Source organism: Pongo abelii, chromosome 9 (assembly GCF_028885655.2).
Source record: "Pongo abelii isolate AG06213 chromosome 9, NHGRI_mPonAbe1-v2.0_pri, whole genome shotgun sequence".
NCBI classification, from domain to species: Eukaryota; Metazoa; Chordata; class Mammalia; order Primates; family Hominidae; genus Pongo; species Pongo abelii.
In genome coordinates, this window is record NC_071994.2 from 77,119,314 (window position 1) to 77,141,778 (window position 22,465).

At 40.3% G+C, this 22,465-nt stretch overlaps 1 protein-coding gene and 1 pseudogene across 1 annotated transcript; both read right to left on the bottom strand.

The window, feature by feature from the left end:
• Window positions 1–986: 986 nt before the first annotated feature.
• On the bottom strand, window positions 987–22,435 carry LOC129048714 (nucleophosmin-like; annotated as a pseudogene).
• LOC100436823 (olfactory receptor 2AT4) lies at window positions 12,723–20,846 on the bottom strand. Its single transcript, XM_002822248.3, has 2 exons — window positions 20,780–20,846; window positions 12,723–14,388 (listed from the first exon to the last, which is right to left on the bottom strand). Exon 2 carries the CDS (start codon window positions 13,741–13,743, stop codon window positions 12,781–12,783), a length of 963 nt encoding a protein of 320 aa, XP_002822294.1. The 5' UTR covers window positions 13,744–14,388; window positions 20,780–20,846; the 3' UTR covers window positions 12,723–12,780.
• Window positions 22,436–22,465: the final 30 nt, after the last annotated feature.

The window sequence follows — 22,465 nt, forward strand, 5'->3', positions numbered from 1 at the left end:
ATGTTCAATTTTATATTTGGTTTGTTCAAATTAATATCCAACTCATAAGGAATAGCGTGGGACTCATATTCATTCAGTGTTCCCTGATCAGCCATTCAGTCTGCTCCAGGGCCAGGCACTATTTTTCAGAAGGAGACTAGTTAACTACAGAAAAAAGCACGAATTTGCTCTAAAATCCAAGTGGGCTGTGCTGTGATTCAATAGTGTATGTTACCTCAAAAATTCAAAGAGGGCCAGGTGCAGTGGATCATGCCTGTAATCCCAGCACTTTGGGAGGCTGAGGCGGATGGATCACTTGAGGTCAGGAGTTTGAGACCAGCCTGACCAACATGGTGAAACCCCATCTCTACTAAAAAAATACAAAATTAGCCAGGCGTGGTGGCACACGCCTGTAATCCCAGCTACTTGGGAGGCTGAGGCAGGAGAAACACTTGAACCCGGGAGGCGGAGGTTGCAGTGAGCCAAGATTGTGCCATTATACTCCAGCCTGGGCAACAAGAGTGAAACTCTGTCTGAAAAAAAAAAAATTTAAAGGGGACTTTTAAGTTTTGTCTATGACAGTGTGGCTTCTCTGGGACTAAACTTTCTGCCAAAAACAACTGTAAAAGCTGGACATATGTAAAACAATGGTCTGAAGACCTCAGAGAGCAACCAATGGCAGGTCTTGAAGTACTGCGGTCCTTGAGAGAGGAGTCACATAAGGCTAGTTCCACCTGACTCCAGCTTTTTATCCTAAGGTATTTCCCAGCTTGCAGGATGAGAAAGTAGAACCCAATTAGGAAACACAAGCCCCACTGTTTGGAGTTTAGGTTACCAAAGTGACTGGAACTTAAGAGGCAAATTCTAGGAGAGGATGACACTGCAGAGAAGGAACGCCAAAACCTGTGTGTCAGCAATTTTATAAAATCATTATTTAGTAAAGAAAACAGAAATATGGCTGGGCACGATGACTCATGCCTGTAATCCCAGCACTTTGGGAGGCCGAGGTGGGTGGATCATCAGAGGTCGGGAGTTCAAGACCAGCCCAGCTAACATGGCAAAACCTCATCTCTACTAAAAATACAAAAATTAGCCGGGTGTGGTGGCATGGCCTGTAGTCCCAGCTACCTGGGAGGCTGAGACATGAGAACTGCTTAAATCCAGGAGGCAGAGGTTGCAGCGAGCGGAGATCTCGCCACTGCATTCCAGCCTGGGCAACCATGTGAGACTCTGTCTCGAAAGAAAAAAAAAAGAAAAGAAAAGAAGAGAAATATAATTCAGCTGTTCCTATCAGCATGGTTGCTTGATAAGTACTATTTTTAATTAAAATACTGACTTTTATTTCACATGTATATTTTTGTCTCCCCACCATTTCCATGTCTGATCACTGCTACTACTATGTCCTATCATAACATTCCATACATACTTAAAACCAAGCACAGGGTGGAGTTCCATCTTTAAAAACTAAACAGGCATTTTGGACAACACATTCTTGGCAATGGAACCTGGACAACATTTACCAAACACAACAGGGAAAATTCTCATTCTGCATCATAAAAAGGACAGCCAGATATCAACTGTTACAGAAATGAAATAAGACAAAAAATTTTTAACAAATTGCTTAAACTATTTTCTTAAAGAGACTTCCTCCACTGCCAGAGATCTTGAATAGCCTCCTGGTCAGTCATCTGGAAGCAATTCTTCACATAACTGATGAACTTGGCTTCTACTTTGGGAAGAGAACCATCTTTTCCTATACTTGCTTGCATTTTTGCTTTAATGTCGTCTACAGAACTAGGTCCTTTTGGTGTTTTAGGAGTTTTTCTTGTTTTTTTGAAGGATTCTTGTCCTTTTGATCTTGGTGTTGATGGTTTTGAGTCTTTTCCATTCTGATTTGACTTTTGTGAATTTTTGGCTGGAGTATCTCGCATAGATTTCTTCACTGGTGCTTTTTCTTCAGTTTCCTCATCATCAAAATCATCATCATCCTCCTCTTCATCATCATCATCCTCTTCATCTTCATCATCATCTTCATCTGCAGCAAGTTTTACTTTTTTCTGTGGAAGCTTGCTACCACCTTCAGGGGCAGACTGCTTTCTAGATATACTCAAGAGTTTCACATCCTCCTCTTCATCTTCTAACTCTACATCTTCCTCTACAACTACTAAGTGCTGCCCACTAATATGCACTGGCCCTGAACCCACTTCAACTGCAAGGTGGTATTTCAAAGCCCCACAGGGAAACCGTTGGCTGTACAGACATTTTCAAAGTTGCCAGTGTTACCTTAATTGATTGCCTTTGCAATTCATTGCCTCTGCTTCAACAATGTGCAATTCTTTGCACCAGCCCCTAAACTAACCGTTCTTAAAGATAACTGGTGCTCATTTTCATCATTATCCACCTTAAAGTGGTATCTTTGTTGGCCTTTAGTTCACAACTGAAAAGATAGTTCTGGGGCCTCAGGGGGCTCATGTCTAGGTCCATCGAATCTTCGAATGGGTGGTGGCACACCCTTAGGTGGGAGAGAAGGTGGACAGAGATAAACAACCACCGCTCAAGAGAACAGCTGCGCAGGATGGAATCACACCAGGGCGATAATTATTATTGATAGTTGGGATGAAAAACACATGTGATTTCTGTTTTTTTGTTTTTTGTTTTCTGTTTTGTTTTTTTAAATTTCCAACTTTTAAGTTCAGGGGTACGTGTGCAGATGTGGAGGTTTGTTACATAGGTAAACAGGTGCCATGGTGGTTTGCTGCACAGATCATCCCATCACCTAGGTATTAAGTCCAGCATCCATTAGTTATTCTTCCCAATGCTCTCCCTCCTCCCACTGCCCCCACCTCTTACAGGCGTCAGTGTGTGTTGTTCCCCACCATGGGTCCATGAGTTCTCATCATTCAGCTCCCACTTATAAGTGAGAACATGTGGTATTTGGTTTTCTGTTCCTGCATTAGTTTGCTGAGGATAAGGGCTTCCAGCTCCATCCATGTCCCTGCAAATGACATGATCACATTCCTTTTTATGGCTGCATAGTATTCCATGGTGTATATGTATCATACTTTCTTTATCCAGTCTATCATTGATGGGCATTTAGGTTGATTCAGTGTGTTTGCTACTGTGAATAATGCTGCAATGAACATACGCATGCATGTACCTTTATAAGAGAATGATTTATATTCCTTTGGGTATATTCCCAGTAATGGGATTGCTGGGTCAAATGGTGCTATTATGCCTCTAGGTCTTTGAGGAGTCACCACCTGTCTTCCACACTGGTTGAACTAATCTACACTCTGATCAACAGCGGAAAAGTGTTTCTTTTTCTCTACCACCTTGCCAGCATCTGTTGTTTTTTGACTTTTTAATAATAGCCATTCTGATTGGTGTGAGATAATATCTCATTGTGGTTTTGATTTGCATTCCTTTAAGGATCAGTGATGTTGAGCTTTTTTTCATATGTTTGTTGGCCACATGTATGTATTCTTTTGAGAAGTATCTGTTCATGTCCTTTGCCCACTTTTTTTTTTTTGAGACAGAGTCTCACATTGTCACCCAGGCTGGAGTGCAGTGGCATGATCTTGGCTCACTGCAGCCTCCGCCTCCCAGGTTCAAGCGATTCTCCTGCCTCAGCCTCCTCAGTAGCTGGGACTACAGGTGCCCGCCACCACACCTGGCTAATTTTTTGTATTTTTAGTAGAGACGGGTTTCACCATGTTGGCAGGCTGGCCTCGAACTCCTGCTTCGTCCACTTTTTAATGGGGTTATGATTTTCTTCAATGTATGCTATAATAAAATAAATAATTTTAATATTCTTTCATTTCCATGGTTACCTGACCTAGATTAGACAAATAGTAGGGCTTTAACTTTCTTTTTGTTGTCAAAATCTGGTGTTGGCATACCTTTTCTCTAATTTGAACTGGTATTGTTTATGTTTGATACAGCATTAAGGAATTTGATGATTTTTGTTTTCAAAAAAATGAAATTAAATTCACAAAAATGAAATTAATTAAAGTCATTTTTCAGAGAAATGACATTAAGTGCAATAATTTTATTTATCATAAAGATTTTGTACATCATTACAACATCATGTTGTAATGTTATAATGTGTATAAACATTGAAAATCAACTTTAAAAAACACAATCCCATTTATGATAGCCACATACAAGCACAAGAAACCTAGGAATACACCTAACCAAAGAGGTGAAAAATCTCTACAAGAAGAACTCAAAACATTGCTGAAAAAACTATAGATGAAACAAAGAAATGGACAAACATTCCATGCTCATAAATTGGAAGAATCAACATCATTAAAATGACCATACTGCCCAAAGCAATATACAGATTGAATGCTATTCCTCTCAAACTACCAACATCGTTTTTTTCACAGAATTAGAAAAAAAGCTATTCTTAAATTCATATGGAACCAAAAAAGAGCCCAAATAGCCAAAGGAATCCTAAGCAAAAAGAACAAAGCTGGAGGCATCACATTACCTGACTTGAAACTCTAAGGCTACAGTAATCAAAATAGGATGATACTGGCATAAAAACAGACACATAGACCAATGGAACAGAATAGAGAACCCAGAAATAAAGCTGCATACCTACAGCCATATGATCTTCAAAAAAGTCAGCAAAAATAAGTATGGGAAAAGGACTCCCTCTTCAATAAATAGTGCTGGGGTGGGGGAGTGGGGAGGGATAGCATTAGGAGATATACCTAATGTAAATGATGAGTTAATGGGTGCAGCACACCAACATGGCACATGTATACATACGTAACAAACCTGCACGTTGTGCACATGTACCCTAAAACTTAAAGTATAATTAAAAAATAAATAAATAAATAAATAGTGCTAGGATAGCTGGCTAGCCATATGCAGAAGAATGAAACTGCACCCCTATCTTTCACCATACACAAAAATTAACTCAAGATAGATTAAAGATTTAAATGTAAAGATCTCAAAGTATAAGAATCCTAGAAGAAAACCTAGGAAACACCATTCTAAATATTGGCCTTGGGAAAGAATTTATGACTAAGTCCTGAAAAACAACTGCAACAAAAACAAAAACTGACAAGTGGAACCTAATTAAACTAAACGGTTTCTGCACAGCAAAAGAAACTATCAAAAGAGTAAACAGACAACCTACAGAATGGGAGAAAATATTTGTAAACTGCCGGGTGCAGTGACTCACGCCTGTAATCCCAGAACTCTGGGAGGCGGAGGTGGAAGGATCTCTTGAGCTCAGGAGTTTGAGACACTTGGGCAACATAGAGAGAACCTGTCTCTACAGAAATTAAAAAATTAGCCAGGTGTGGTGGCACATGCCTGTAGTTCCAGCTACTCGGGAGGCTGGGGTGGGAAGATTGCTTAGGCCCAGGAGGTCAAGGTTGCAGTGAACTGAGATCACGCCACTGCCTTCCAGCCTGGGCGACAGAATAAGACTGTCTCAAAAAAGGAGGGTGGGGGAGGGGTGGGGAGAGAGAAGGAAAAGAAAGAAAGAAAATATTCGCAAACTATGTATCTGACAAAGGTCTAGTATTCAGAATCTATAAGGAACTTAATTCAATAAGCAAAAACCAAATAATACCATTAAAAAGTGGGCAAAACACATAAACAGACACTTCTAAAAAGAAGACATATAAGCAGCCAACAGACATATGAAAAAATGCTCAACATCACTAATCATCAGAGAAGTGCAAATCAAAACCATGAGATATTATCTCACTCCAGTCAGAATGGCTACTATTAAAGTCAAAGAAGAATAGGTGCTGACCAGGCTGTAGAGAAAATGGAATGCTTATACATTGTTGCTGAGAATGTAAATTAGTTCAGCCACTGTGGAAAGCAGTTTGGCAATTTCTCAAAGAACATAAAATAGAGCTATCATTTGACCCAGCAATCTCATTACTGGGTATATATCCAAAAGAAAATACATTATTCTATCAAAAGACACATGCACTCGTATGTTCATTGCATTAGTATTCACAATAGCAAAGACATGGATTCAACCTAGGTGCCCATCAGCAGTGGACTGGGTAAAGAAAATTGGTCCAAATATGGTCAGGCGCTGTGTCTCACGCCTGCAATCCCAGCACTTTGGGAGGCTGAGGCGGGTGGATCACCTGAGGTCGGGAGTTCGAGACCAGCCTGACCAACATGGAGAAACCCCATCTTTACTAAAACTACAAAATTAGCTGGGCATGGTGGCACATGCCTGTAATCCCACCTACTTGGGAGGCTGAGGCAGGAGAATTGCTTGAACCTGGGAGGTGGAGGTTGTGGTGAGCTGAGATCGTGCTATTGCACTCCAGCCTGGGCAACAAGACGAAACTCCATCTCAAAAAAAAAAAAAAAGAAAAAAAAAATTGGTCCATATACACCATGAAATGCTACATAGCCATAAAAAAGAATGAAATCATGGATGCAGCTGGAGCCCATTATCCTAAGCGAATTAACACAGGATCAGAAAACCATGTACTGCATGTTCTCACTTATAAGTGGGAGCTAAACATTGGGTACTTATGACCATAAAGATGGCAACAATAGACACTGGGGACTAATAGAGGGTGGAGGGAGGGTAGCAAGCTTTGTAAAACTAACTTGGGTACTATGCTGACTATCTGTGTGACGGGATCATTCATATCCCAGACCTCAGCATCATGAAATGTACCCATGCCACAAACCTGCATGTGTATCCCCTGAATCTAAAAAGTGGAAATTTTCTTACAAACTGGTGAAATTGAAGGGAGAAATGGACAAATCCATAATTATTGTTAGAAACTTTAATATTTCCCTTTCAGTAATTGATCAAGCAGATAGAAAATTGGTTAAGATATAGAAGGCCTAAACAGCACTATCAAACAACTAGACCTAATTGACATTTATAGAACACTCCACATAATAGCAGAATACACTTCCAAGGGTGCAAAGAACATTCACCAAGATAGATCATATTTTAGGCCATTAAACAAAAAATTTAAAAGAATAGAAAGGCTTTTTAAAGAATAGTAATCATACAAAGCATATTCTTGAACCATAAGGGAATTAAACTAGAGAACAGTAACAGAAAGTGATTGGGAAAATCTTCCAAATATTTTGAAATTAAATAAAAACACTTTGAAATAACCATGGGACAATTAGGATGTTTTAGGGGAAATTTAAAATACATCTGGAATGAAATGAAAATAAAAATGCAACATATCAAAATTCGTGTGAAGTTGCTAATGCAGGAGCTATTGGGAAATGTACAGACTTCAATGCTTACATTGAAAAATAAAAGTCTCGTATCAATGATCTAATCTCCACGTCAAGAAATTAGAAAAATGATCAAATTAAACCCAAGGTATGTAGAAGGAAAAAATATATAAAGATTAGAGGAAGAATCAATAAAATCAAAAACAGGAAAATGAGAAGAAACAAACTAAATGCTGATTCTTTGAAAAATCAATAAATTGGTAAACCTATAGCTAAACTGACCAAGAAAAAATCACAGAAAACACAAATTGCCAATATTAGGAATGAAAGAGGAGACATCACAGACATTAAAAGGATAATAAGGGAACAGTACAAACAACTCTATGTTTATAAATTCTAAAATTTGGAACCCAACTTACAAGGGACGTGAAGGACCTCTTCAAGGAGAACTACAAACCACTGCTCAATAAAATAAAAGAGGATACAAACAAATGGAAGAACATTCCATGCTCATGGGTAGGAAGAATCAATATCGTGAAAATGGCCATACTGCCCAAGGCAATTTATAGATTCAATGCCATCCCCATCAAGCTACCAATGACTTTCTTCACAGAATTGGAAAAAACTGCTTTAAAGTTCAGATGGAACCAAAAAAGAGCCCGCATCGCCAAGTCAATCCTAAGCCAAAAGAACAAAGCTGGAGGCATCACGCTACCGGACTTCAAACTATACTACAAGGCTACAGTAACAAAAACAGCATGGTACTGGTACCAAAACAGAGATACAGATCAATGAAACAGAACAGAGCCCTCAGAAATAACGCCACATATCTACAACTATCTGATCTTTGACAAACCTGAGAAAAACAAGCAATGGGGAAAGGATTCCCTATTTAATAAATGGTGCTGGGAAAACTGGCTAGCCATATGTAGAAAGCTGAAACTGGATCCCTTCCTTACACCTTATACAAAAATTAATTCAAGATGGATTAAAGACTTAAACGTCACACCTAAAACCATAAAAACCCTAGAAGAAAACCTAGGCATTACCATTCAGGACATAGGCATGGGCAAGGACTTCATGTCTAAAACAACAAAAGCAATGGCAACAAAAGCCAAAATTGACAAATGGGATCTAATTAAACTAAAGAGCTTCTGCACAGCAAAAGAAACTACCATCAGAGTGAACAGGCAACCTAAAAATGGGAGAAAATTTTTGCAACCTACTCATCTGACAAAGGGCTAATATCCAGAATCTACAATGAACTCCAACAAATTTACAAGAAAAAAACAAACAACCCTATCAAAAAGTGGACGAAGGACATGAACAGACACTTGTCAAAAGAAGACATTTATGCAGCCAAAAAACACATGAAAAAATGCTCACCATCACTGGCCATCAGAGAAATGCAAATCAAAACCATAATGAGATACCATCTCACACCAGTTAGAATGGCAATCATTAAAAAGTCAGGAAACAACAGGTGCTAGAGAGGATGTGGAGAAATAGGAACACTTTTACACTGTTAGTGGGACTGTAAACTAGTTCAACCATTGTGGAAGTCAGTGTGGTGATTCCTCAGGGATCTAGAACTAGAAATACCATTTGACCCAGCCATCCCATTACTGGGTATATACCCAAAGGACTATAAATCATGCTGCTATAAAGACACATGCACACGTATGTTTATTGTGGCACTATTCACAATAGCAAAGACTTGGAACCAACCCAAATGTTCAACAACGATAGACTGGATTAAGAAAATGTTGCACATATACACCATGGAATACTATGCAGCCATAAAAAATGATGAGTTCATGTCCTTTGTAGGGACATGGATGAAGCTGGAAACCATCATTCTCAGCAAACTATCGCAAAGACAAAAAAACCAAACACCGCATGTTCTCACTCATAGATGGGAATTGAACAATGAGAACACATGGACACAGGAAGGGGAACATCACACTCTGGAGACTGTTGTGGGGTGGGGGGGGGGGGAGGGATAGCATTAGGAGATATACCTAATGCTAAATGAGGAGTTAATGGGTGCAGCACACCAGCATGGCACATGTATACATATGTAACTAACCTGCACGTTGTGCACATGTACCCTAAAACTTAAAGTATAATAAAAAAAAAATTTGGACAAAATGGACAAATTTCTTAAAAGGCAGAAATTATAAAGTTCCATTCAAAAAGAAATAGATAATGTAAAAATTTCTGTATCTATTAAATAGTTAATTTTGTACTTAAAAACTTCCTGAAAGAAAATTCCAGGCCCTGGAAATTTTACAGGCAAATTCTACCAAATATTTAAGGAAGAAATAGCACCAATTCGATACAATGTTTTTAAGAATGTAGAAGAGACAGGAAAGCTTCCTAACTCATTTTATGAGGCCAGCATTTATCTAATACCAAACAAGACAAAGAAATTACAAGAAAACTACACTCTGGTATCTCTCATAAATATTGATGCAAAAATTCTGAACGAAATATTCACAAGTCAAATCTAGTAATATATAAAGGGCAAAACATGTCACAACCAAATGGGGTTCATCCCAGGAGTGCAGTTTGTAATGAATAAAATTAAAGAGCTAAGTAAATGGAGAGATATATTATATTCATGGACTGGAAGACTCAACATTGTTAAAATGTCATTTGTCCCAAATTTAATCTATAGATTTAACATAGTCCCTCCCCTCCCCAAATCCCAGTAACTTGGTTCTAAAATTTATATCAAAAAGCAAAGGAACTAGAATAACCAAACAACTATAAAAAAATTAATAAAGTCAGAGGAGTCACATTATGGAATTTCAACATTAACTATAAAGCTACAGTATTCAGGACCATGTGGTATTGGTAAAGGTTAGACATATATATCAGTGGAACAGAATAGAGAGCTCACAAATAGATACACACAATCAACTGATATTTGACAAAAGTGTAAAGGCAATTTGATAAAGAATGGTTTATAACAAACGGTGCTGGAATGATTGTATGTTCATATGCACAAAAAAAAAGAATCTCGACCTAAACCTCACACCTTATCCAAGAATTAACTCAAAATTGTTCATAGAATGAAATCAAAACTAGAAATCTTCTAGAAACTTCGTTTTCTATAGGGCGAAATCTGCATGACCTTTGGTTTGGTGATGAGTATTTAGATATGTTATCAAACAGCATAATCCATAAGGGAAAAACGGTAAGTTAAGCTTTATCAAAATTGAAAACCTTTGCTCTGCAAAAGACACTGTAAGAGAATTCAAAGGCTAGTCATTGACTGGGGAAACTACTTGTATATCAAATATCTAATAATGAATTTATACCTAGAATATACAAAGAACACTTGAAATTCAATGGTATGAAAACAAACAACCTGGATTAAAAAGCAGGCAAAAGATCTGAACAGACTTCACCAAAAAAGATATATGGATAGAAAATGAGCACATGAAAGATGGTCAACACAATTAGTCATAGGGAAATGTAATTAAATGAAATTACAACCACAATAAGATACCACTACATACCTGTTAGAATGACATCCCCCACCAGAGTGGTTACATTTGTTACATTCAAGCCTACATTGACACACCATTATGACCCAAAGCCCATAGTTTACTCTTGGTGTAGTACATTCTATGAGTCTTGACAAATATATAACATGTATCCACCATTATAGTATCATACAGAATAGTTTCACTGTCTTAAAAGCCCTCTGTGTTCTGCCTACTAATCCCTCCCTTCTCCTAGTCTCCCTGGCAGCCCCTGAGCTCTTTACTGTCTTCATAGTTTTGCCTTTTCCAGAATGTCATACAGTTAAAATCATACAGTATGTAACCTTTTTAGATTGGCTTCTTTCACTTAGCCATATGCATTTAAATTTACTATTGACTCTTCAAAAGTGTCAAGGTCATGAAAGACAAGGAAAGACCAATAAAATGTCAGGCAACTAAGAAGATATAATAAAATGCAATGTGGCATTCTGGATTGGATCCCAGAATGGAAAGAAGACATTACTGGAAAAACTGGAGAAATTTGAACAAAGTCTCTAGTATAATTAATAGTATGTATTTTACCAATGTTAACTTCTTTTGATAAACGTGTCATAGTTATGTAAGATGTTGACACAGAGGAAGCTGGGTGAAGGATATATGGGAACTCTCATACTATCTTTGGAACTCTCTGTAAATATAAAACCACGCATGGTAAAATAAAATGATAAAACTGGTTTTGGTTATACAAACATGTAATTTATCTAATATATATTAAAGTAAAACTATAATATTCATGTTTTTAAAACTACTCTAGCTGGGGGTAGTGGTGCATGTGCCTGTGGTCCCAGCTACTCAGGGAGCTGAGGTGGGAGGATCACTTGAGCCCTAGTGGTCAAGGCTGCAATGAGCTTAGATAGCGCCACTGCACTCCAGCCTGGGTGACAGAGCAAGGCCTCTTCTCAGAACAAACAAACAAACAACAACAACAAAAACTCCTCAATGTAGTTTAAGATGTGATTTTTCTTGTCCTTTTAGTATATCCCTTTTAGGGTGTATAGTCAAAACATTGTTTAAAAGTCACTTATAGTAATTTTCTATGTGATCATGCCACTAACTTGAGAGACAGCCAGGGTCAAGTGCTTCTGTTTATTTTAAATTGAGGGAATTGTGGGTTTTTTCTTTCTGATTTCTTTGAACTATGTAAAAATAATTACATATGTCTAGACTTGCTTCCATTCTGGTCCTGTCCTACCTGTTCCTTGCCTCTCCTTATAGATAACCATCTTTATGAGTTCACATTTTCCCACTAGTTTTTTCCTGAAATTTTAAGCAAACTATCTCCTTTCTTACAAAAACACTTTTCTGCAGCTTGCTTTTTTTCACCTAACACATATCCTAGAGATGATATCATATCAGTAGAGAGCTTCCTCATTTCCTTTTTATCACTGCATCATGCATTTTTATAGTTTATTCAATCAGTTCCCTGTATAGTGATGAATACATAATCTAATGAATGATTGATGGTGACTCCTCGGGATAGATCCCTAGAAGTGATACTGCTGAGTCAAAGGGTAAATGCATATGTACTTTTGGTAGGTATTGCGGTAGTGTTATACCAATTTGCATCCTCACAAGCAAGTTATAAAAGTTCTGTTTTTCTACATGCATATTGTCAAAATATTGGATTTTTGCTAATCTGATTAAGTGAAAAATAGCATTTCAGCAATTTAAATTCGTATTCTTTTTATATAGTAAAGACTCATTATTTAAAGGCCACTGCATTTTTTTGATTTGTCTACACATATATTTTGCCCATGTTTTTATTGAAATGTTTATTTCAATCTTCTACATTCTTTGTATAATATGAATATTTGCCTTTCCCTGTGATATCTTTATTTGTTTTTTGACTTTGCTTATAAAATTTTTTTGCCATGAAGATTTTTTTTTATTTTAGTAAAGGTTTCTTGAATTACTAAGTAGTAAAATTTTATACAACAACTTAAGATTCCAATAAAAATTAACATTATTTCATTATCATGTATTGAGTCCTTACTCTGTGCTAAACACTGTTATTTGGTGTCCTGGAAGCAGAGTTAGCTGCATTTAAAGGTCAAATGCTCCTGTCACAGCCTGGGTCTTGAGACATGATTTTGGTGATGGCTGCCTTTACATCCCTGTTTCTCAGCGTGTAAATGACGGGGTTGAGAATTGGTGTGAGAATGGCATATACCACATTGCCCATGACGTGGAAGTCGAGGGGCAGGTCAGCCCTGTAGGCCATGTAGGCTATGGCAATAGATGAGTAGTAGGTGCCCACCACCAGAAGGTGGGAGCTGCAGGTGGAGAAGGCTTTTGCCTGTCCTTCTCGGGAACTGATGCGAAGCACCGAGGCCAGGATATGGGCATAGGAGAGAAGCACCAGGAGAAGGGGGAGGAAGGACACCACCATGGCGATACAGAAGCCCATGAGGGTCTGGGGGGTGGTGTCAGAGCAGGAGGCCTGGACCACAGCCAGATGATCACAGAAGCAGTGGTAGATGTAGGCAATGCTGTTATATGCCATATGGGAGGTCCTTACTACTGCTGGGATGGGCAGGAGGAGGGCAGTTAGCCAGGCACTGGCTGCCAAGGTAGCATTGGTCTGTGGGTTCATGAGGACAGGGTAGCGCAGTGGGTGGCAGATAGCCACATAGCGGTCATAGGCCATGACCACCAGGATGAAGGCTTCTGAACATGTAAAACTTTGGAAGAGGTACATCTGCAGTAAGCAGGAAGAAAAGCTGAGGAAGCGGTCCCCAAGCAAGAATAAGGAGAGCATCTTGGGGACAGTGGTTGTGGTGAAAAGGATGTCCAAGGTGGAGAGATTGATCAAAAAGAAGTACATGGGCTTGTGGAGGCTGGGCTCTGCCACCACAGCCACCAGGATCAGGGCATTACCCATGAGGATGAGAAGGTAGAAGAGGAGGAAAATAAAAAACACAGGGAGGAAGAAGTTCTCTGGCAGAGAGGGGATGCCCACCAGACAGAAGATGGGTGAGCCATCCACTGATTCATTACAGGCTGTGGCATCCATTGTGAGACACAGCTGGATTTCTCAGAGATGGGCAGCTGGAACATCTAGACATTGGAAACATGTGGAAACCATAGAAACAAAGGATTCTGGAGTAATAATGCTATAATGTTTACTCTGTAGGTAATATAAGCAGAATTATTTACAACCAACTGTAGAGGACTGATGAGGGGCTATGGTATTGACTTTTACCATGTGAACCCAAAATTTGTCAAATATTGATTATTAATTAATTAATAACCAACCAAATAGAAGTCTGTATGCTTTGTTTAGGTGATGAAGTGATCAAAGTGAAGAAGGCAGGCAAAGTTCCTGTCTTCCCAGAGTTTATATTTTACTGGAAAAATCAGATCTAAACAGTTGATTGTTGAATTATAATTGTGAAAGTGCTTTGGAAAGGCCTCTTCTGGTCTTCATCTTAGGTTCCATGCTGTGTGGTTTAGGTTGATGTCAGATCTCATAAATCAAGTCCTTAAGCTCATGTCTCTACTTTTGCACTCACTCAAAGTTCCATCATGTCCCATTGAGGGGCTTCTTTCTCCAAGGCTGTGTGTAATATGCAGCTGCTCACACTAAGTTTCTTTCTTGTATGCCTTGAGTAGTGGCTCTTTCTGACTCCATTTAAGCTAGGTGTCTGGACTTCTGCTCCTGTATTGGATATAATAGACCATGATAGCCCAACACTTTCACTGCAATGACTAGGGAAACCTGGCTAAATTACACAAATCACATTTTTAAACAAATTGAGGAATATGGGTGCCATAAGGATGAGACGAAGTCAAATTCCAATGGGTGGGGACCCTCCAAAGTTAACTAATAATCACCAGCTCTTTTGTTCTCTGGGAATATTTGATTTGGGGACCATGATATGGCTTAGACTTGGACCAGGAAGAGAGTCATAGATGAGAGAAAGAGAAACCAGTAAGACTTGTGATAGTCAAAAAAGTCTTACAAAACATACTGGAAATTTGATGCACTCTAAATGCATAACAAGTTTTCCCTGTGGGACATCTTCTGAATTCTGGCTATGAAAGTGAGGCTAGAAAGCTGGACTGAGGGCCTCTAAAGACAAAACAAAATCTCCCATGATCCCATGATGCTTAAGAGAATAGAGGAAGAGGGATTTCCTCACACACACACTGGTATTTCCTCTCAAAACATTTTACACAGATTTGAAGCTATGTGTGTATGTAGTGGGTGGGGGGAAAGGAGGGATAGGGAATGCAGCTAACGAATTAAACTCCAAACCACCAAAGGGTAGATGCAAATCTCCCACACTCCTTCAGGGCTGAGGAGACAAAGATCAACCAGGCTATCAGCCCAAAACTCAGGAGGGTCATACCTTAAGAACAAGAACAAACCAAAGTTGGACTAAATTTTACTAGAACTGAAACTCAGCCCTAACCTAACTCAAGCCTTAATTGGCTTTAGGTAGCCAGCCTACCTTACTATACCTGCCTAACAAAGAGAAGGGAGGAATCTGTCTGATGAGAGACATCATCTGGGGCCTCTATGAATCTAATATAAATAATATTTGGTGCACAACATGACTTATTGCAAAAGGCAGGAAAATGTGACCAACAATCAAGAGGGAAAATATACAATAAAAGTTGACATACAGAGGATCCCATTACCTGAGTTAGCAAACAAGGACTCTAGTATAACTATGTTTATATATTAAAGAAAATAGAGGAAATGTTGACAAAATGAATTTTAAAATGAGCAATTTCAATAGAAAATTGGAATCTATTTTAAAAAGAACCAAGCAAATATTCTAGAACAGAAATATTCAATATTTGAAATTAAGAACTCACTGGATAGGTATAATAGCAAACTGGACACAACAGAAGACAGGATTAGAGACCTGGAAAATAGATCAGTAGAAAATATCTAAAGTTAAGCCCAGAGATAGAAGAGTATATACTGTATGACTTAATTGACATTAAGTGGCAGGCAAAACTAATCTATGATATTATATATCAGTACAGTGATTGTCTATGGGTGTGAGGACTGACAAGAAGCAGGCAAGAGCATACTTTCTGGGGTGATAGAAATGTTCTATGTATTGAGTTGAGTTTTGGTTACATGTATGTTTACAAAAGTTTATTGAGTTGTATACATAAGATCTGCTCATTATCTTCTGAGTAAATTTTACTTCGCTCAAAAAAGACAATAATAAATACAATACAAAGAGAATAAGAAAAGGCAGGAACCAGACTAGGAGAAGATATTTTCCTATTTTCAATACATTTATCGAAGGCCATGTATCCAGTATATATAAAAACCCTGACAACCAGTAAGAAAAAGATAGATGACCTAATAGAAAAATGGGTGAAAGACTTGAATAGGTAGGCACTTTACAAAAGAGAACATCCAAATGGCCCATAAGCATATGAAAAAATTAGCCATCTAGAAATGTAAATTAAAATACAGGATGTTAATAGTACATACTCACTAAAACAGCTAAACTTAAAAGGACCGCAAGTGTTGGTAAGATATGGAGTAACTGGTACCCTCATATATTGATGGTAACTAGTACAACCACTTTGGATAACAGTGTGGCAACATCTTCTTAAACTTATGACAGCAATTTCACATCAGGACATATAACCAAGAGGTAAGACAAGGTATTCAGCTATTTTTGTTTTTCATTTGTTTAAGGTACTCAGGTGCAATAAAGCCCAAAAATATTTGGGATAGATAATATATAGATATCTATAAATATAAATCTATATAGATATCTATAAATATAAATCTATATAGATATAGATCAGCTAGTGATACAGCTAAAGATATAGCACATTTCCAGCAACCCAGAAAGCTCCCTTGCACCTGATCCAATAAATTCCGCTACCCCCAATGCAGCTATTGTTGTGACTTCTGTCACCATGGATTAAATTTTTCTGTTTTTGATGTTCGTCTAAATGGCTTTTGTTAGGCTGGGCATGGTGGCTCACCCCTGTAATCCTAATACTTTGGGAGGCTGAGGCAGGCAGATCACAGGAGTTTGAGACCAACCTGGGCAACATGGCAAAACCCTGTCTCTACAAAAAAAATTTAAAAATGAAAAATAAGATTAAAAAAAAAAGATAAGGCCAGGTGCAGTGGCTCATGCCTGCAATCCCAGCACTTTGGGAGGCCAAGGCGGGCGGATCATGAGGTCAGGAGTTTGAGACCAGCCTGACCAACATGGTGAAACCTCGTCTGTACTAAAAATACAAAAATTAGCTGGGCATGGTGGCACACGCCTGTAATTCCAGCTACTCAGGAGGATGAAGCAGGAGAACCGCTTGAACCTGGGAGGTGGAGTTTGCAGTGAGCTGAGATCACACCACTGCACTCCAGCCTGGCGACAGAGCAAGACTCTGTCTCAAAAATAAATAAATAAATAAATGGTTTCTGTTATATTACAATAAAAGGAATGGCAAAAGATGCCTTTTGTGAGAGGACTTGCTTCCAGATTGGAATCTAAGTTAAAGATGTATTCTACCCAATAGCAGAAACAGAGATTGGAGGATGTCCCTGTGTAAGAGCATGACTTTTCATCTCTCCTATCAGCTGCGCTGTTCAGCAGGTGTTTCTGATTAACCATTTCATTATCACTATCCTGTAGTCTTCCCTAGCCCCAGATAAGACAGTACTACAAGAATCTGGAAACTTGGGAGTCTTGGAAGCCATTGTTGCTAGAGAACAAGTCGTCTTGTGACAAGTGCCCAAAGGCAGAAGACTCCATTCTAGAGGTTGTTCTCCCCCTGTCAAGGAAGAAGAGATGTGTGCTTTTGTCTGCCCACAGAACCGGAGATCTTTAACTGAGGGAGAATACTGACTGCTCTACTATGCTGGGGATGTCTCTCTGAATAAACAATCCAGGAGGAAGTTCACATTTATGTTTACATCATCGCCTGTTGACCCTGATGATTCCAAGATCACCTTCTCTCTGATTTTCCCTATTTCTCTTACCTCTAATAAAATATCTCTCATGCCAGTGAATCATAAAAAATTCCAAACCTGGAAATATCCAGTCGGCTTTTCCTTTTCTCTTTTCTTTCTTTTTTTTTTTTTTTTTTTTTGAGACAGAGTCTTGCTCGGCTCACTGCAACCTCCGCCCTCCCAGGTTCAAGTGATTCACGTGCCTCAGCCTCCTGAGTAGCTGGGATTACAGGCATGTGCCATCAAGCCCAGCTAGTTTTTGTATTTTTAGCAGAGACAGGGTTTCACCATGTTGGCTGGGTTTGTCTTGAACTCCTGACCTCAAGTGATCCACCTGCCTCAGCCTCCCAAAGAGCTGGGATTACAGGCGTGAACCACCACACCCAGCCAGCTTTTTCTTTTAATATAGAAAGGGCAAAAGACAAAAAGATCCAGGGCTTTCCCATACTGTCATGGCCAGTGAGCTAGAGAGATAGGACTGGAGCCCAGGCTCTAACCCCCAGAGCAGCATTCTTCTATCGTCGGTTCCCTGGAGAATCTGGAAGCTCAAATTTTCATGCGGGGAGAGACTGGGGCAAAGGTTTTCTCTTTCCTTCTCCATATATTTGGCTGATATTGTCAGCAGCAAACTATAAATTTCAGAGTTTGTTCTTTAGTTTCCTGCATGTGGGGTGGGCTTGTTCTCTGTCAGAGAGTGAAGGCAGGTATAATGTCTTTCTAAGAGACATACGAGGCAGGGCACAGGGGTTCACACCTGTAATCCCAGAACTTTGGGAGGCCAAGGTGGGAGAATAGCTTGAGACCAGGAGTTTGAGGCCAGCCTGGGCAACATAGCAAGACCCTGTCTCTACAAAAAAATTAAAAAATTAGCCAAGTACAGTGGCTTGTGCCTGTGGTCTCGCTACTCAGAAGGCTGAGGGAGGAGGATCACTTGAGCCCAGGAGTTCAAGACTGCAGTGAGCTATAATCATGCCACTGCACTCCAGCCTGGGCAACAGGCTGTTTAAAAGACCCTGTCTTTTAAACAAAACAAACACAAAGACACATGGGACAGGCCACACTCCATTGTGAATGCTCCCTTGAAAGAGTATTCTACAGCTCGGCCCCCATTGCACAAGCAGGAAAGCAAAACTGCTGCACCTCCACTTAAGAGATAACCCTCAGTTAACAGACCCAACCTGCCTAAGCAAATCACCAGGTTTTTCTAATACCCAAAGAGATGCAAACTACATTATTCTGAACATTGTTACAGCTCAGAGAAGTCAATTATGGATTGAATGCCACTGAGTTAGGCTGAGTTGGGGTTTGAGGGGTAGAAATTCAGAGCCGTCAAGCCTGACTGAGCCTCTCTTCCCACCTCCTCCCTCACTTCTATTAAACAGCAGGGGAGACAGATGCTGAGTCTGAAGTCCAGAAATAGTGTCTTTTCAAGGTCAACCAACAAATTGATAGCAGAAGTAGGTTTTAAAGCCAGTGTCCTGGCTCCCACCCAGTCTTTGTAGGATGTTTCATGAGAGAGGGATTCCTTAGCCTGCTATTCAAAGCCTGTCTTCTTGCAGCCTTGTTTCTCCTTATTCTAGTCAAATGGCAACTCCTTACTCTTGCCTTGTGCTTCTGCCAAATTCAGCTCAAATATTACCTCCTCCAAGAGATCTTCTATGGTCCCGGCTGGCTCAGGAGCCTCTTTCCTGGGCTCTTGAACTTCGTGTGCTTCTGTTTGTCATCATTATGATTACACCAGGTTGTCTCTGTCTATTTATGTGTCCACCACACCAGGAGCACTTTCAGAGCAGTAATGGGGTCTGATCATTCCTATTTAATACTGCACCACCTTTCCCAGGAGCTTAGTGCTCCAGAACGCAGCTTTCCCAACTTGCCTTGTTTTGCTGATAAATCATCAAATAGGAATGAAGGGGCCATTAGTGATTAAATAGTTTTCACCTAACCTCTTTCTTTTTTTTTTTTTTTTTTTTTTTTTTGAGATTGAGTCTTGCTCTATCACCCAGGCTGGAGTGCAGGGGCACAATCTCAGCTCACTGCAACCTCTGCCTCCCGGGTTCAAGCGATTCTCATGCCCTAACCTCCCGAGTAGCTGGGATTACAGGTGCTTGCCACCATGCCCGGTTAATTTTTGTATTTTTAGTAGAGATGGTGTTTCACCATGTTGGCCAGGCTGGTCTTGAAGTCCTGATCTCAAGTGATCTGCCCGCCTTGGCCTCCCAAAGTGCTGGCATTTCACCTAACCTCTTTATTATATAGATGGGGACAGAAAAGGGAGTCCCAGAAATGCGCTGTGACTTTCCCAAGGTCACACAGTAAGTGGGCGACAGAACTAGAACTAGACTCTCAACAGAGCTAGATTATCAACTCACCTTGAGCCCTCCTGGACCAGTCTGCCACTCTCTTGCTATGACGCTGGGTCTCTGAGCCTCAGTTTTCCCATCTATAAAATGAGGACTTTGGAAGCAATGATCTCCAGCTTGATAAATACTTTTGAGCATCCACTCTGTGTTTAGGTAAATGAGAGAATCGAAAACAGATGTGTCATGGCCTCAGCCTCTTAGGAAGGAGAGCAAGGGTGCTCTCATTTGTTAAGCTTCTGTTGCCTGCTTAATTCTTTACAGTCATTACACATCATTACGATGCCCAAACTCATGCAGTTCTCTCATGATATTCTCACCATCCTGCACTGTTTCCATAGAAAAGGAGCAGGATATACGTGAAGCACAGAATTTAGGTCTATTAACTTTGGAGTTAGAAAGACCTGAGTTTCCTTCCTGGCTCCACCACTTTGTGCTTTCCTCCAATGGACTGCAATTCCCTCACAAATTATTCCCATTTCTGTTATCGTCATCAGCTTTGACTCCTTGTAAGGAATTCTCTTCCAAGATCATTAGCCTCTTGCTTGTGACTGCACAGCCCTGCCCCTGCCTGCAAGGGTGTCTGGTCTACACTCACCCAGCCTGACTGTGCATGGTTGACTTGGATCCTGGGACCCTGACATTCCCAGGATCTTTACTATGGTTGTACATGCCCCCAACCTCCCTGAGCCTATCTCCCCATCCCAGTCTCCGCCTGCTCTGTGCACTCCATCCCCAGCCCAGCTCACCTACCAATCCTGGTCTGCCTTGATGTCTTGTGTAGAGTCGTCACAGTTGGCCTTGTTTGGGAAGAGCCAGGTGGAAACTCAACCATGGCCCTTTAAACCCTCGGGCCCCTCTCTGCAGCCAGGCCTGCTGGGGCTCTCTCCCACAAGAAGGCTCACCTGTGGGACAAGAGACCTGCCAGTCAGCTGAGAACAACTTCCAAGGGTGGAGTGGGGGACTTTGTTCTGGGCTTTGCTGATAATGAAAACAACATCGTTAACAACCCTTATGGGTCCCAGAACTTTATCACCAGTATTATTCCTGTTTTCCCATCTGGTCCTCACAACAGACAGGGAAGACAGGCAGAGTCAGGATTATTTCCACTATTTTACATTTGAGGAAACTGAGATCTAGAGAAGTGAGGTGACTTGCCCAAGGTCACATGAGTGGTTGGTGACAGAGCTGGGATTGGTACCCAAGGCTCCAATTCTGGTTCAGTGGTTCAGCAACATGTTATTTAATGACTAAGACCCGAGTTATTTCCAGTAATACCACTTTGAACAAATCCCTTAACCTCACTGGGTCTTCATTTTGTCATCTGTAGAATGGGTATAACAACACTAACTCTCTCACAGGATGACTGGGCAGGTTGAGGTGCTTCACCCAGTTCCTGCCACTTATTAGGCACTCAATAAGTGGGAGCTATTATTTTAATGAACCAAAGCAGTAAAGCCTTGTTGAATGAGTATGTGACACTTCTGCTGCTGTGCAGTGAGAACTTGCAAAGGTTTTGTGGAAAGAATGTGAGGGTGGAAGTCTCTGCCCCAACCCCAGACAGGACAAAGTCAGGAGTCACAGACTCTTCCTGCCTCAATCTTTCTGATTCTCTCCTTTGGCTCCAGTGTTCTCTGTTTCTGACTTGACTGACTTGGTCACTCCTACCAATACATGTAAAATTTTAATTTTTTCTTTAATTTCACAAGTAATAAACAGAACCTCATTGTAGAACATTTTAAACAATACAGAGCTTTACTGAGTCAAAAGTGAAAGTTCTAGGCTGGGTGTGGTGGCTCACGCCTGTAATCCCAGCACTTTGGGGGGCCAAGGTGGAAGGATCTCGAGTCCAGGAGTAAGAGAGCAGCCTGGACAACTGGCAAAACTCTATCTCTACTGAAAAATACAAAAAATTAGCTGGGCATGGTGGCATGTACCTGTAGTCTCAGCTACCAGGGAAGCTGAGGCAGGAGAAACACCTGAGCCTGGGAAGTTCAGGCTGCAGTGAGCCACAGCTGTGCCTCTGCACTCCAGCCTTAGCAATGGAGTGAGACCCAGGAAGGAAGAAGGAAGGAAGGAAGGTAGGAAGGAAGGGGGGAGGGAGGGAGGGAAGGAGGGGAGGGAGGGAAGGAGGGGAGGGAGGGAGGGAAGGAGAGAAGGGAGGGAGGGAGGGAGGGAAAGAGAGAAAGAGAGAGAGAGAGAAAGAAAGTTTTCTTCACACCCATTCTTACCCACATTTTTCCTCCAGCCTTAGCAATGGAGTGAGATCCTGTCAGAAAGAAAGGAAGAAAGAAAGAAAGAAGAAAGAAAGAGAAAGAAAGAAAGAAAGAGAAAAGTTAGTTTTCTTCACACCAATTCTTACCCACATTTTTCCTCCAGGCTCCAGAAGTAAACGTTATTACTGATTTGGTGTGTTTCTTCCAGACTTTTGTAAG

Bases quoted from the DNA above. Each gene is read 5' to 3' on its own strand.
- LOC100436823 (XM_002822248.3), bottom strand. From the start codon at position 13,743: ATGGATGCCACAGCCTGTAATGAATCAGTGGATGGCTCACCCATCTTC.